Source organism: Triturus cristatus, chromosome 4_1 (assembly GCF_964204655.1).
Source record: "Triturus cristatus chromosome 4_1, aTriCri1.1, whole genome shotgun sequence".
Taxonomy (NCBI): domain Eukaryota; kingdom Metazoa; phylum Chordata; class Amphibia; order Caudata; family Salamandridae; genus Triturus; species Triturus cristatus.
Window position 1 is genome coordinate 146,317,591 of NC_140585.1, and position 16,042 is coordinate 146,333,632.

The 16,042-nt window shown below is 42.4% G+C and overlaps 1 protein-coding gene across 1 annotated transcript; it reads right to left on the reverse strand.

Annotated features, from left to right (window-relative positions):
- Nucleotides 1–2,119: 2,119 nt before the first annotated feature.
- Nucleotides 2,120–3,103, reverse strand: LOC146851593 (zinc finger BED domain-containing protein 5-like). Its single transcript, XM_085650843.1, has one exon. The coding sequence runs from the start codon at nt 3,101–3,103 to the stop codon at nt 2,120–2,122; it is 984 nt and encodes a 327-aa protein (XP_085506969.1).
- Between the last annotated feature and the right edge of the window lie 12,939 nt (nt 3,104–16,042).

Here is a 16,042-nt window from a genome sequence, read left to right on the forward strand (position 1 = left end):
ACAAATTTGACTCAGTTGCGTAGCCAACCAAGAGCTAGCCGCCCCATCCATAGCTGCCAAGGTTTCAGTTTGCTATGTGTGACCTTTTCATCATATCAGTGCAACTATGAGGGACATTTAAAGGCCTATGACTAACTTTTTTTTTTGCGAGCAAAATTCAACGAAGAAGATGAGGAAGACATATCGATATCAGCAATTACACCAGGGGTCTCCAACCTTTTGTGTAGTGAGAGCTACTTCTGGTCAGTGAAAATCGCCGTGAGCTACTAAATCCCAAGCAACTCACGCATTTTTCCAAGAGACCTCTCATTGACGTTAAGCCTATTTCTTCAGAGCCCATACTGTGGTTTGAACACAATAACACTGAAAAAAAAGTCTTTGCATGTGTGCTGTTGGCAAACCGCTTTACGACCTTTCAATTAATAGCTTAAAAATCAGGACCTATCAATAGCTGTCACTGAAATAATCATTGCAATGCAGCTCAATTAACAAACAAACGGGAACAGCAATCTTACCTTCGATGTGCAACTGTATGATGTCCTCTAATGCTGTGTAATCTGGCAGCCTGGCGGGGGCAGGTGCGAAGAAGTCATTATAGTAGTGAAGTAGGCACAGTGTGTGGCAGTCAGCCTGTGCTAAGCTTTGCTGAATCACAATTGCAGATGGATTCTTCTACTGTAGCTTTGAGAAGATCGCTGTGTTTTTCAATTGCCGGATAAGCTGAACTCCAGCTCTTTTTGGATTGGAAAGTAAGGATTTTGTCCTCCACTCTTATTGCTCCCCGTACTTTGTAGGAGTGTCAGCAAACCAGGACGGCTGTACAAATTGCTTTGTTCTTATTCAACTATAAAGAACTTTGAAAGATGCTGAAGATTCTTCTCTTTAGCTCTTTTTTTATCTTGATATCTATACACCAGGCCTCCAGTAAACACTGTTTTTTTCTTATCTTGTGCAGCTAATAAATGTTAAACATTTAGAAAGGTGCTGAAGATTCTTCTCTCCAACTACTTTTTTCTTGGTGTCTGAAGCCAAGGCCTGAACTACACATTGCTTTCAACTCTAACAACTGTTACTAACAAAAGGAATTTTGAAAGATGCTGACGATTCTTCTCTATAGCTATCTTTTTTCCTTGATCTCAATAAACCAGGCCTCCAGCAAACACTGCTTTGCTCTTGTGCATTAAATAAAAAGTTGGAAAGGAGCTGAAGATTCTTCTCTCCAGCTACTGTTTCTTGTGTTTGTAAAACAGGCCTGCAGTACAAGTTCCTTTGTTTTTGTTCAATTAATAAAAAAAACTGGGGGCTGAAGATTCTTCTCTGCAGCAACTTTATCTTAGTGTTCGTAATGAAACACATACCTAGGTTTGGGATTTCACCAGGAACTGTCATTGAACAAGTATTGATTGCGAATGCAATCAAATTATTTCAGTGAGAGACTTGACACTGCATGGTGTCCACTAATCCCGTGTAATCTGGGGTGTAGCTTGAGAGGGCAACTCTTATGGAGTCATTTAAATGTTCGTCAGTTAGATGTGTGCGAAACTTAGATTTTATGAAGTTCATACATGAAAATGCTGATTCACAAAGATAGGTAGAGCCAGATAGGGAAAAAGTTTCAATGCAGCTGTGTGGATGTTCTTAAACTTTTCAGCATCCACAAGACTCCAGAAATTAATGTCAGATTGCCTTGATTTCAATTTAATGACATTTTGAATTGTGACAATCTCCATTTCCATGGTGGCTGAGGCAAGGTTCAGAAGCGCACTCATTTTCTCTGAAATGTCACTAACATCCACTTCCATGAAGGGGTTTGAAGTGAACATCACACAGGGCTCCAGTTGCTCAAAATCACTAAATCTGTCACTGAACTCTTGATTAAGCCTCATGCGGAGGCTGCTGTATTTTCTATGTCCAGGACCTCAGCCTCAGCTTTGTTTTCAGAAAGGATTTGGAGCACAGAGGGAAAGTGCTGCATCTTTCTTTTCTGCTCATGCCGTATGAAAAGGTTAAAGTTTGATTTGAAACTTTTCACAGAACTTACCATGTTGGTTATTGTCTTGTTTTTGTCTTGCAACTCGTAGTTCAATACATTTAATTTTTCTGTCCATCTGTCAAAAAGCTAAATCGAGCAACAATTGAGTGTTTGATAACACTGTGGTATCTTCATTTCTAGACTCCATAAAAGCTTTGACCTCTGGCAATATTGAAAGGAATCTTCGCAGTATTTTCCCCTGCTAAGCCATCGGATCTGAGTGTGCAGTAAAAGGTCACCATACTCGGCTGATAGTTCTTCAAGGAATAATTTGAAGGTTCGGTGCTGCTTGGCATTTGCACGAAATGAATTAATAATTTTAACAACAGGAGTCATCACATGATAAAACCCCATAACCTTGGCGCATATTGCCTGTTGATGTATAATGCAATGGTAGTTCAATAACGGAGGGAAATCTAGATCTACTTTACAATTGGCAATGAAGCCGGAATGACGCCCTATCATTGCGGGTGCACCATCAGTGGTTATCGCCACTAACTTTTTCAATGGGACATTTTGTTTCACAAAATAATTTTTCACCTCATTGTGAATGTCAGATCCTCCGGTTCTGGTTTTCAAAGGCAACAAAGTTAAAAATTCCTCTTTATCAGTAAAATCTTGAAAAACCATTCTAACGAACATTGCCAACTGTGCAATATTGCTTGCATCAACAGATTCATCACATTGAAGAGAAAAATATTTGCATGTCTTCAAATCGCGCTCTAACTGCTCTATCATGTTGGTCGATAATGCCAATACCCTTCTTGCCTTAGTGTTTGACCCTAACTGCACATCTGAAATGGCAGGCATAATTTCAGGGCTATTTTTAAAGTCTTTGAATAAGGACTGGGCCATTAGAAGCATTGCTTCCTTCACAACGGCTGCATCTGAAAATGTTGCTTTGTGCTTCCTCAAGTGATGAGTAACTGCAAAGGATGCTTCAGTTGCCGCAGTTGCTTTCTTCGTGGGCTTTGTAAAAAAAGATTGCTGAGTCTGCAATGCAGATTTCAGTTTGTTTACTTTCTGTGACCTCAGGCTGCTTCCTTTAGGGAACGTCCTCTCAAAATGCATGTGCTTGGTTGCAAAATGCCTCTCAACATTGCCCTTTTTCCCACTGCAACTTTAGCTCCACAGATTAAACATACACAGTTGTCTTTAATTTGTGTAAATAAAAATCCGTTCTCCCACTCTTGATGGAAGTAGTAAGTCTTGCTCTTAGCCCTTTTGGAGGGACCTGGCTCTTCGTCCATGATTAGCTGTTAAGGCTGTAAGCAAGCGTAAAAATGTTGAGTACGTGTGCCCTACCTATGCTAATAATACTGCAACACTATGCCTCCCCTTTCTTTATTATCACACATGACAGCACCTTGAAATGCATAAGTTGAAGGTGCACTGTACAAAATCTATGAGGCCACGCAAAGCCACCCAGTGTGGCCTTTAATGGCCTCATAGATATGGAGGCAAGGCCGTGCATGATGTGCTGCGTTACTCTACCCCAGCGAGGCGTTCCGTGAGTGGAGCGTGGGTGCCCCTTCCTGTGTAAAAACAAATCTGTCTGCAAAACAGGCACCCTTGCACCATGGCACAGGGGTGCCTGTGTTGGCACTTGGGGGCAGCGGTTTATGTGCCAGTGCAGGGAAAGAATAGGAGTGCATCATATTATGTTAAAATTTAAATGCAGTGCAAGCCACAACAGTGAGACAATAAACTAAAGCACAAGCCACAACAGTGACACAACAAAAGCACAAGCCGTGCAAGAGGAGGCCAATACTTGTCGGAATGGGACAGGAAAGAGGCCCTGGCACCAAATTAGAAGTAGCCCCAAAAGCCGGGTCTGGTGGCTCAGTGCACTAAAGCAGCCAGTGCAGGGGCGTGTGTCCGACCTCATGGTCACAGGTTTAAATCTCAGTGGGTCCACTCAGCCTTTCATCCATTTGAGGTCGATAAAATGAGTACCATTGAGTTGGGTAATAATAAACATTTGTTATTCAGCGCCAGGACACCTTCGGGTAATTGTGCGCTTTACAAATAGACCTGTTATGTTGTTAATATAGGGCAGGCAAATCAAATAGGTAAAAAAAGTGGCCCACATTTGCAAGATAAGTTTTAAACTTAGACATGTTGTATATAGGAGGTGTTTTGCAAGGTATGGAAGACTGGGCTAATTGTGCTTGCAGCAGGCAATGTTTGATACGATCCGAAAAATTAACAACACAAAACAGCCCACCAGCCAATAAAATCGGCACACAAATAGCCAAAAATCCACAGACAAGTATTGGCACAGACCACGAACCAATAAAATCGTCCCACAAACAGCCCAAAAAACAACCAATATATAACATCCCGAGTGGCCACACGTCACCATGGAGCAGTCAATTCCTCACTGTGGAGAGGCCGGAGCTGGGAAGCCATAGCTGCCTGTGTCCCTGAAGAGCGCACAGTGGCCAGTGACTGCAAAGTGGTGACGAAGCTAAGGACTGTGAGCTGTGTGAGGAGGTAGAGCAGGTGCAGTCCCAGGTGGCTTGATGGCCCTGTACTGAAGTTTCTGGTGCCTGGGGGTGGGTGTGTCTGGATTGGAGTCTGGACTCAGTGCGGCCTTTGCCAATGCGTAGTGGAATTGTGGAGGACAGGGGGGATGGTGAGGAGGAGTAGACTGTGACCAGGGCCAGCGGGTATCTATTGCTCCACCAATGAAACTGAAGCAGTCAAGTGTGGTGTGGCTGAGGGGTCGAACAAGGTTTCTGGGTGGCAATGGTGGCCCACAATAAACTCTGAGATGAATTTGGGTGCAAAGACATAATTGAGTCACCTGTTCACTGCACCACTGGGTACCCTAAAACTGTGTGTGCTGCTGACACCGCAAAAGAGTTCGGCCACCTGCTTGCAACATGAAGGAGCACCCCAGCTGCCACCGCAATGTGGTCCCAGTGCTCTGGTTATCTGTCAACTGAGACTGGATTCTAGAAGGCTGCACTTCACCTGGCAGCGAGAGGGCTGCATGGTGAAGGAAGTCCTGCACCACTCAATGTTACTCAGCAAGAACCCCCCACCTTCTTTCGGATAAGGGAATTTGTAGTAATCTGCTTCTTATGCAATGCATTCCCCTTGCCCTGATTCTCTGCCTGATGCTCTAGCTATATGATGTCATTTGGAATGTTATGGATGTTGGTACTTGAAGGGAGGCAGTTGGAGAAGATGGGCTGAGCAGCCAGGAGGCTGCTCCTGGTGGGGCTTATATTAAGACTTACATTGGAACCTACTAAGATGTAACTGAAGAATAAATAACTTACTACAAGAGCTGTCTACGAGACTTCATTGATTTCTACATTGGCGACGAGGATGGGTTTATAGGGAGGTGGATTCCCCCTTTACAATGTTTTCAGAGGTAACTGTGATGTATAGGGAGGAGGATTCCCCCTTTTAATGGTTACTGTGGTGTATGGTTTATAGGGAGGTGGATTCCCCCTTTACAATGTTTTCAGTGGTAATTGCGATGTATAGGGAGGAGGATTCCCCCTTTTAATGGTTACTGTGGTGTATGGTTTATAGGGAGGTGGATTTCCCTTTTTGCTGTGAGCTTGTTAGTGGTGAGTATCCATTTAATGAGTTTCCCTTGGGAGGTTATTCGGTGTGTATGGTTTATAGGGAGGTGGATTCCCCCTTTACAATGATTTCAGAGGTAACTGCGTGTGTGTGTTTTATAAGGAGGAGGATTCCCCCTTTTAGGGGTTGATGTAGTATGTGGTTTATAGGGAGGCGGATTCCCCCTTTACAATGATTTCAGAGGTAACTGTGATGTATAGGGAGGAGGATTCCCCTTTTAATGGTTACTGTGGTGTATGGTTTATAGGGAGGAGGATTCCCCTTTTAATGGTTACTGTGGTGTATGGTTTATAGGAAGGTGGATTCCCCTTTTTGGTGTGATCTTGCAAAGCTGTGCAGTAGGTGTAAGTGTACAGTATATTACTGGGTGTGCAGTAGAGGGCATGTGATATTCCCTGGTCCTGCTATTTGTCTACATTTATTATTTTTATTTTACAGTCTATTACTTGCATTATTATTATTGCATTACTATTATTACATTTTATATTATTATTATTATTATTACTACTTGAGGAGAGTTTTTCTCATTTTAGTACTGTGTTATATTGCGTTTATTTCTGCGATGTTTATATCCTCTTTCTATGTTTATATATTTGTATACCATTTCATTTTGTTAAATATTATAAGGGGGAAGATGTGTAGTAATCTGCTTCTTATGCAATGCATTCCCCTTGCCCTGATTCTCTGCCTGATGCTCTAGCTATATGATGTCATTTGGAATGTTATGGATGTTGGTACTTGAAGGGAGGCAGTTGGAGAAGATGGGCTGAGCAGCCAGGAGGCTGCTCCTGGTCGGGCTTATATTAAGACTTACATTGGAACCTACTAAGATGTAACTGAAGAATAAATAACTTACTACAAGAGCTGTCTACGAGACTTCATTGATTTCTACAGAATTCTTCATAGCGAGCAGATGGACACACGTGCCTTACATGCCCCTTGACTGGGTAAAAGTAAAAACGCTGCTACAACGCCACCAGGGGTGGAGCAGCACAAGAATCTACTGCTGCAACAACTTCACCCATGTGTTTGGGCTGGATAGAACAGGCCTGGGACAGAAGAATGGGAGAAACTATTGGATGGCCTAGACTATGTGACTAGGACTGCAACCTGCACAGCAATAAAACATTTTTTCATTCAATTCAGTTTAATTCAAATAATTTGCAGTAGATTATAAACATATATGTATATCAAAATTTACACAATTCCATGCTTTACAATTGTTTCCATTGACAAACTTAAATTATTTTATGTGCAAAACAAAATAATGCGACACCCAATGCATTTCGGGACGCTGGGTCCCTTCGTCAGGGGTATTCTGCAAGGAGAAAAGGAGACCAATTTCAAGGGATGAACATCAGGGATCAGATATTATGATAAATGCTAATGTGAAGCGTGAATATATGGTGCTCCCCATACCACAGTGATTAGGTGAAATACAATGAATGTTACCTGACTTCCACAACACTGTTAGTCTAAATTCCACAAGTTCCAAAGACACTATGGGGAGAAATGCAATTCTAAGAAAAGCAACTATAAAATGCCAGAACCTCATAACAAAGAAGAAGAGTCGCACAAAGGTAAACTGTAATTAATAGGCACACACCTGCCTACTGCACATGTGATTTTTAATACAATCCGGTTATGTACTCACCACCATGGGACGAGTAAAGTGAAAGAAATTGGAGGTAAAAACTAAATTCCTGACTGAACAACACGGAACTGAAGAATCTATGTGAACGTGGCTCACCTTGGGATTAAGACGAGAAAAAAGGAAAAGTGATCCTATCTGTAAGCTTTAACTAAAGGCCCCTTCCGATAAAAGAGTGCTCGAAATAACCTGTCAAACGTTAACGTATTATTAGTAAGCATGGTGGCTGGTCACGGAATCACGATACGAGCGGAAATGTTCCGCCGTACAGGAAACTAATAATAATCAATCTGGCTTACCGCTAGCAACGTACAGCAATCTCCTGGTCGGCTAATGGCATGTAGCGTTCGTGTGTGTAACCCAAAGTTACACTTCCTGATATGTGCGTGAGCTCGAGGTTACCTGTCAAACGTTAGCGTATTATTAGTAAGCATGGTGGCTGGTCATGGAATCACAATGCGAGTGGAAATATTCCGCCGTACAGGGAACGAATAGTAATCAATCTTGCTTACCGCTAGCAACATACGGCAATCTCCCGATCGGCTAATGGCGGGTAGCGTTCGTGTGTGTAACCCAAAGTTACACTTCCTGATATGTGCGTGAACGTGATGACTTATCAGCAGAATAATAATAGACGGCGAAGACAGACTATTAGAAACGCATTTCGCAAAGACGAAAGCTCAAACTGGGGTGCTGAATAATATCTAATCCAAATTAGATATCTACCAAACAAATGAACACATACGGTAAATGCATAAATAAAATCAATTAGTACGTGAAAATACACCCCATGCAAAAGACTGAAAAGTGCTTATTGTCTGTATGCTCCCATGAAGCAGGTTAAAAAGTGTGTAACCAACTGCATGACAATTTCTTATTACAGTACTAAATTATTAATCTTAATTTAATATAAACAAATTCAAAATGGTTGCATAATAACTAGAGTAAACAGTCAAATAATCATGAATCTAAAGACTCATCTGGTATCTGTGTTTAACTAATTCAGAATGTGAATATGTGGTTCTGGTGTGCATTACTAAACATGAGTGTAAGTTGTTAAAAAACCTCAACATGAGGACGTAATCGATAATGTAATAACTCGTGGGGATCCCTTAGTGATACTACAGATCATTAATACATATTCACAGGAAGCAAGCCATCTCAAATTTGTCATTTAAACCATGCGGCATCATGGTCTGAAATTTCTTAATCCAAAACGCTTCTCGCTGTGAAAGATGTTTAGAGTTGTCTCTATATTGAATTTTGGATACTTGTTCAATAATTTGAAATTTTAGTTGTGCAATTTGGTGACGTTGTTTTTCCCAATGTACTGCTAAGCTCGAGGTAATGCTTTTTGTGCGAATTTTATTTTTGTGTTCTGTCAATCTTATTTTCATCTTTCTTTCAGTTTTACCCATGTATAATAACCCACATGGGCATTTAATAACGTAAACAACATTTTCGGAGTTACACGTTGTGCTGCTTTGTAGTTTAATTTTCTCACCAGTTCGGGGATGTAATAGAATGTCTCCAAGAATTGCATTATTGCAGTGAATGCAATTCCAGCACTTGTGTGTACCACTCTTCATAGTTTTAGACTCTAAAATTGTTTAGTTTTTTTTTATAACATCTCTTTGAGATTATGTGCTCTTGTGTACGCAAATAAAGGTTTTTCAAGAAATAACCCATTAAAGTCAGCCTCAGATTCCAATAGGTCCCAACGTTTACAAATGATTTTCTTAATGGTTAATGATGCTGTCGAGTATTTAGACCCAAATACCATGCGGTTAGTGGGTTGTTTGGTGACTTTAGTGAGCAACTCTTCGCGAGACCGTGTCTTAACTTTGGCTAGTTGTTGGTTTAAAAGGTCTTCGGGATACCCTCTTTGGGGATAATTCTTGATTTGTTGTTGCCATGTTTCCTCACAAGCCGTATCTGTGGATGAAATCCGTCGAGTTCTTAAAAATTGAGAAACTGGTAAATTCCTTATTAAAGACGACGGATGAAAGCTACTAAATAGTAAAGCATTATTTTTATCTGTTGGTTTTTTAAATACACTGGTATGTATTTTTCCTGATTCAATATTGATCCAAACATCCAGAAAGGAAAGTGCATTTTTGCTGATAGTATGCGTAAATTGTATTCTTGGGTCTATTAAATTCAGTGTGCGTAAATTGCTGATCAGTGCTGGTTTTGATTTATTCCAAATGAGGAAGATGTCATCAATGTATCTTCGAAAAAATACCAATCCTTCTGTCCATGTAGGGTCTGAAAAGATATAATCATTTTCAAATTTGGCCATGTATGTATTAGCGTAAGATGGTGCTCCCGGAAAACCCATTGAAGTTCCATTCAACTGAATATAAAAATTCTCATTCCAGTGAAAGTAACTATTCTGTAGACAAAATTCCAAGAGTTGTAGAATAAAGTATTTCGGTATGTTCAAATTTTCTCTTCTTAATAAAGCCCTTTCCACAGCTTCAAGCCCATTAATGGTGCACAAAATCCAATTCTCAGTCAGTTCGTTGTGGACTGTCCGCAGACTTCGTAGAAAATCCGTTGTATCTTCAACATAAGTTCTCCAACTTTGAATGAATGGTTGAAGATATGCGTCAATAAGACGCCCAGGTTTTTCAAATATTGATTCACAACCCAAGACTATCGGTCTAAACGGAGGGTTGACTATGCTTTTGTGTATTTTAGGTAATAAATACATTTTGGGTCTCCGTGGATACTGATTTGTGAGGTATTTCTTAGTTGACGAATCAATCCAATTGAGTTCCTCTGCTTGTTCTAAGATTGAATTAAGAACTTTTGTAATTTCCATAGTGGGGTCATCAGGCAGCCGGCCGTAAATTGCCTCATTATTGATGTGTTCCAGAACTTTACTTTCGTAATAATCTGTATCCATCATCACGAGTCCACCCCCTTTGTCTACTTTCTGAAATGTAATGTTTGGATTACATATGCCATGCAGGCACATTTGCAACACTGCACGCGTATCGCAAAACATTGTTTTAGGTGTCCAACCAGTGTGCGCTCACCACCCACATTTACAGAAGAATGGGAGGACACAATATTTCTATTTTGCCCTTTACCGACACCTTCAGGGCGGCAGGCAAAGGGATTGTGCTGAAAGGAAATTAAATGTGTAAACCATTTTACAATGGATTGGGAATTTTTAATTTTTCCAAAAAGGTACAGGACTGGAATTTGAATAGCAAATACACCTCATGACTACTTAGGGAACAGTTTTGCTATCCAACATATTTTAAGAGTGGATTACCCTGAGGGCCGACTGAAGGCAGACAGGACCAGCCACAGCAAGCGCGGGCTTCTGGCAGCTGTGTCTGTGCCCACCTGTCCCCTCAGCTGCTCAACGAGCCTTCCTGGTGTGAAGCCTCCGCCCGCCTCAGCCAGCAGACTCCGAGCAGCGGCATCACTGACTCACTGCAGGGCTGTCCTTCCCGCCTCTCGCCTTGGTTTCCATCCTCTCACTTCTGAGTTTCTCCTTCGCTCTCTTTTCTCCTCCACTTTCCGACTTCTTTCTCTCATTCGCTTCTCTTTGATTTCCCTCTCTCTCTTCTCTACATTTTTTTAATTCTCGCTCTGACTTTTTCTCTTTTACTTATTTCAACCCTCTGTCTGTTTTCCAGATCATTCTTCCTACATCTCCCATTTCCCCTTTTTTGTTTGCTCTTTATTATTTTTCCTCTCGTCTTTCCATTTTCTCCCTTATTCTCTTTCTTTCGAATCTCTTTCCACTTTCCTCTTCACTCGCTCCCTCTCTCACCTCTAGCTTACACTTTTGTGTCTCCATCTTAACTTCCCTTCTCTTTCAGCCGAACTTCATCTTCTCTATTCGACGCCCGCCTGCGTCTCTCCAAGCAGCCCAGGAGCAGTGCTCCAGCAGAGCGGTAAGCCTGCGTCTCATTCATCCAGATTCCATCCATATCACTTATGAACATCAGACATCTCAGGAGGTTTTGCATTTGCTGCAGGGCAGCAGAAGCGATGGAAAAACCAAGGATCACAGCTCACCATCATTCTGATCTGTCTCCAAATTTGGGGACGGCCTAGGTTAGCGTGGGTTTACTTTACCAACATTAAGAAGCCACAGACGCTATATAAAGGTGTCGAGAGGGGCCAGGGATGATAAGTCATTGTGAGCGAAAGTGCGGAGAATTATTCATTAAACTACTGTGAGGCCTTAGTAGTGAAAGTGTTGTGCAATGGGTAAGCCCTGGCGGAGATCACAGATGGCCAACTGCAAGTGGTGCCTAATCAGAGAGTTGCAAAAACAACAACTGATGGACAGAATGCAGAACAATGTCATACATTCACCCCAGTACAGAGATCTGGGCCTAAATCCATCGTTTTTTTGCTCACCATGCCATTCCAGTTTGGATCCAGCCATATGCAAATCAGTCTTGACCCTGTGCCCCATCTGAACAGTCCAGCCCGAACTGCCAGGCCAGGTCCTCCCTGGACTGGAAACAAGCATCCTAGGACCGGTTTCGGGGTTTCACCCCTCTTCAGCCAGGATAGCTTGACTCCAGTGGCATGGAGAGCACGGGACTCACGTCTGAGCATACCCGTCCCAATCGGGGTGACAAATGCAAAAACAACAATTGATGGACAGAATGCAGAACAATGTCATACATTCACCCCAGTACAGAGATCTGGGCCTAAATCCATCGTTTTTTTGCTCACCATGCCATTCCAGTTTGGATCCAGCCATATGCAAATCAGTCTTGACCCTGTGCCCCATGGGAACAGTCCAGCCCGAACTGCCAGGCCAGGTCCTCCCTGGACTGGAAACAAGCATCCTAGGACCGGTTTCGGGGTTTCACCCCTCTTCAGCCAGGATAGCTTGACTCCAGTGGCATGGAGAGCACGGGACTCACGTCTGAGCATACCCGTCCCACTCGGGGTGACAAATGCAAAAACAACAATTGATGGACAGAATGCAGAACAATGTCATATATTCACCCCAGTACAGAGATCTGGGCCTAAATCCATCGTTTTTTTGCTCACCATGCCATTCCAGTTTGGATCCAGCCATAAGCAAATCAGTCTTGACCCTGTGCCCCATGGGAACAGTCCAGCCCGAACTGCCAGGCCAGGTCCTCCCTGGACTGGAAACAAGAATCCTAGGACTGGTTTCGGGGTTTCACCCCTCTTCAGCCAGGATAGCTTGATTCCAGTGGCATGGAGAGCACGGGACTCACGTCTGAGCATACCCGTCCCACTCGGGGTGACAAATGCAAAAACAACAATTGATGGACAGAATGCAGAACAATGTCATATATTCACCCCAGTACAGAGATCTGGGCCTAAATCCATCGTTTTTTTGCTCACCATGCCATTCCAGTTTGGATCCAGCCATAAGCAAATCAGTCTTGACCCTGTGCCCCATGGGAACAGTCCAGCCCGAACTGCCAGGCCAGGTCCTCCCTGGACTGGAAACAAGAATCCTAGGACTGGTTTCGGGGTTTCACCCCTCTTCAGCCAGGATAGCTTGATTCCAGCGGCATGGAGAGCACGGGACTCACGTCTGAGCATACCCGTCCCACTCGGGGTGACAAATGCAAAAACAACAATTGATGGACAGAATGCAGAACAATGTCATACATTCACCCCAGTACAGAGATCTGGGCCTAAATCCATCGTTTTTTTGCTCACCATGCCATTCCAGTTTGGATCCAGCCATATGCAAATCAGTCTTGACCCTGTGCCCCATCTGAACAGTCCAGCCTGAACTGCCAGGCCAGGTCCTCCCTGGACTGGAAACAAGCATCTTAAGACCGGTTTCGGGGTTTCACCCCTCTTCAGCCAGGATAGCTTGACTCCAGTGGCATGGAGAGCACGGCACTCACGTCTGAGCATACCCGTCCCACTCGGGGTGACAAATGCAAAAACAACAATTGATGGACAGAATGCAGAACAATGTCATACATTCACCCCAGTGCAGAGATCTGGGCCTAAATCCATCGTTTTTTGCTCACCATGCCATTCCAGTTTGGATCCAGCCATAAGTAAATCAGTCTTGACCCTGTGCTCCATGGGAACAGTCCAGCCCGAACTGCCAGGCCAGGTCCTCCCTGGACTGGAAACAAGAATCCTAGGACCGGTTTCGGGGTTTCACTCCTCTTCAGCCAGGATAGCTTGGCTCCAGTGGCATGGAGAGCACGGGACTCACGTCTGAGCATACCCGTCCCACTCGGGGTGACAAATGCTAAAATAACAATTGATGGACAGAATGCAGAACAATGTCATACATTCACCCCAGTACAGAGATCTGGGCCAAAATCCATTGTTTTTTTGCTCACCATGCCATTCCAGTTTGGATCCAGCCATATGCAAATTAGTCTTGACCCTGTGCCCCATGGGAACAGTCCAGCCCGAACTGCCAGGCCAGGTCCTCCCTGGACTGGAAACAAGCATCCTAGGACTGGTTTCGGGGTTCCACCCCTCTTCAGCCAGGATAGCTTGACTCCAGTGTCATGGAGAGCACGGGACTCACGTCTGAGCATACCCGTCCCACTTGGGGTGACAAATGCAAAAACAACAATTGATGGACAGAATGCAGAACAATGTCATACATTCACCCCAGTACAGAGATCTAGGCCTAAATCCATTGTTTTTTTGCTCACCATGCCATTCCAGTTTGGATCCAGCCATATGCAAATCAGTCTTGACCCTGTGCCCCATGAATTATTAATTAAACTACTGTGAGGCCTTAGTAGTGAAAGTGTTGTGCAAAGGGTAAGCCCTGGCGGAGATCACAGATGGCCAACTGCAAGTGGTGCCTAATCAGAGAGTTAACACACCCCAACCTCAGACACTTGCACTGTCGAGTCTTCACTAAAAAGCGACTTTAGGGATCTGCGCAGATATACAGCGCGGTGCAATGAGGAAAAAGGCACGCGTGGGTCCCGGCAGTTCTTTGCTGCTTGCTTGCGAGACCTGAAAACCAGCAAGGAAAAGCCAGGGGTGCGTAGATAGAGACAGTCACAACGGCAACGCACATAGCAGAGGAACGGGGCAGCCGTGGGCATCATGAGAGCGGTCCCATGCAGAGTCATTGAACATGGTATGACTTCACTCTTTTACCATTACTCTTTACTGGGGGACCTAAACTAAGAGTGTTGTGGCTTACCTGCTGCGAGTCTGGTGCAAGGTTGTATACGCGGGTCCCGTCAGTTCTTTTGGCCTGCAAGCTGCTCCACAATGCTCCGCCCTGCCACACCTGCTTGAGCTCCGTACTGGCACACGTCGCACTCTCACAATGGACAGTGCGGTGCCAGTGAGGAAAAGACAGGGAGCGCGTAAACAGTCACGAGACTCTGCGCGCGCCCTGTCACGAGACTCTGCAGGAGAGGAACATCATCCTCTTCAGCCCGCCCCACCACACCCAAGCTAAGCTCAAGCCAATCGGAGCAGCTGTTTTGGGTGAGGGCGGGCAACGGACACTAAAAATAGCCTAAATAGCCCAAACAACACTAATGGACTACTAAATTGAGCAGCACTCGGCACGAGCTACTCACAGGGTCTCGGCGAGCTACCGGTAGCTCGCGATCGACCGGTTGGAGACCCCTGAATTACACAAACATATCCGTGTACGGTAGCCTATAGTGGTGTCTGGTATAGAGCGTTGTAGAGTGGAGGAGAGTACTTCACTTCAAACAGGCAACATATTTTAACACTCTAATAAATACCCAAAAATATCAAATTCTAAATATAAAAATTAAATATCTTAATTTAAACAAAAAATTTAAAAATACCCTAAATATTAACAATTTTTACAATTATTATCAATTAACACAAATAGTATTAATATAACTAAAATGCCACACTATATTCCCACAAACACAACAGCCAACAATTAAAATGTAATAAAAATAAACAAAGCATAAAACACTTAACATATGAAATAATAAAAAACTTTTTAAATAAATGAATATTCTTTTTATTTATAATTACTTATAGGACTTTCCCATTCCTCTACAAACAAAACAACACACACCTAAAATATAACCTAACAAATATAACTTCTCAATTTACTAAATTATCAATAAAAAAGGAATAATGCATTAATAATCAATTATCAATAAATGTTTTCTTAATAAACTTCCCACCCTGTAAGCCTAAAAACACAAAACCCATATAATTTAAAAAATATCTGAATGACATAATTTACATAATTAATGATCAATTCAATGATTAATAAAATTGTAAAAGAATTAATCATTAATTATAATTAACTTCCCTGATCCTGTACCCGTATAAATCTCAAACTGCACCTAAAAGTTACCTCAAATAATAAATTAAATGCATAATATACGTAATTAATTATCAATTAAATAATTAATAATTAGAAAAATCTTATGAATTAACTAAAATGTATTTACTTCCCACCCTGTACTCCCACAACCTGCACCTAATCATAACTGATAAATAAGTTAATGACACAATGAGCATAATTATAAATGACATAATTAATGATTAAAAATGTAATTATAAATTAATTATAATTAATTTACTTCCTACCCTACACCCCTACACACCACACAACCCGCAGCCAGAATTGAACTAAATTTTTTTTATCAATTACACAATTTGCATAATTATCACTTAAATATTTAATAATGTTTAAAATTAATTATTAATTATAATTAAATTACTTCTCACCCAGCACCCCTACAAAACCCACATGCCGCTGTAACACAAAAAAAGTACAACAATCAGTATTT

Excerpts from the sequence above, each read along its gene's own strand:
- LOC146851593 (XM_085650843.1), bottom strand. The coding sequence starts at position 3,103 with ATGCATTTTGAGAGGACGTTCCCTAAAGGAAGCAGCCTGAGGTCACAG.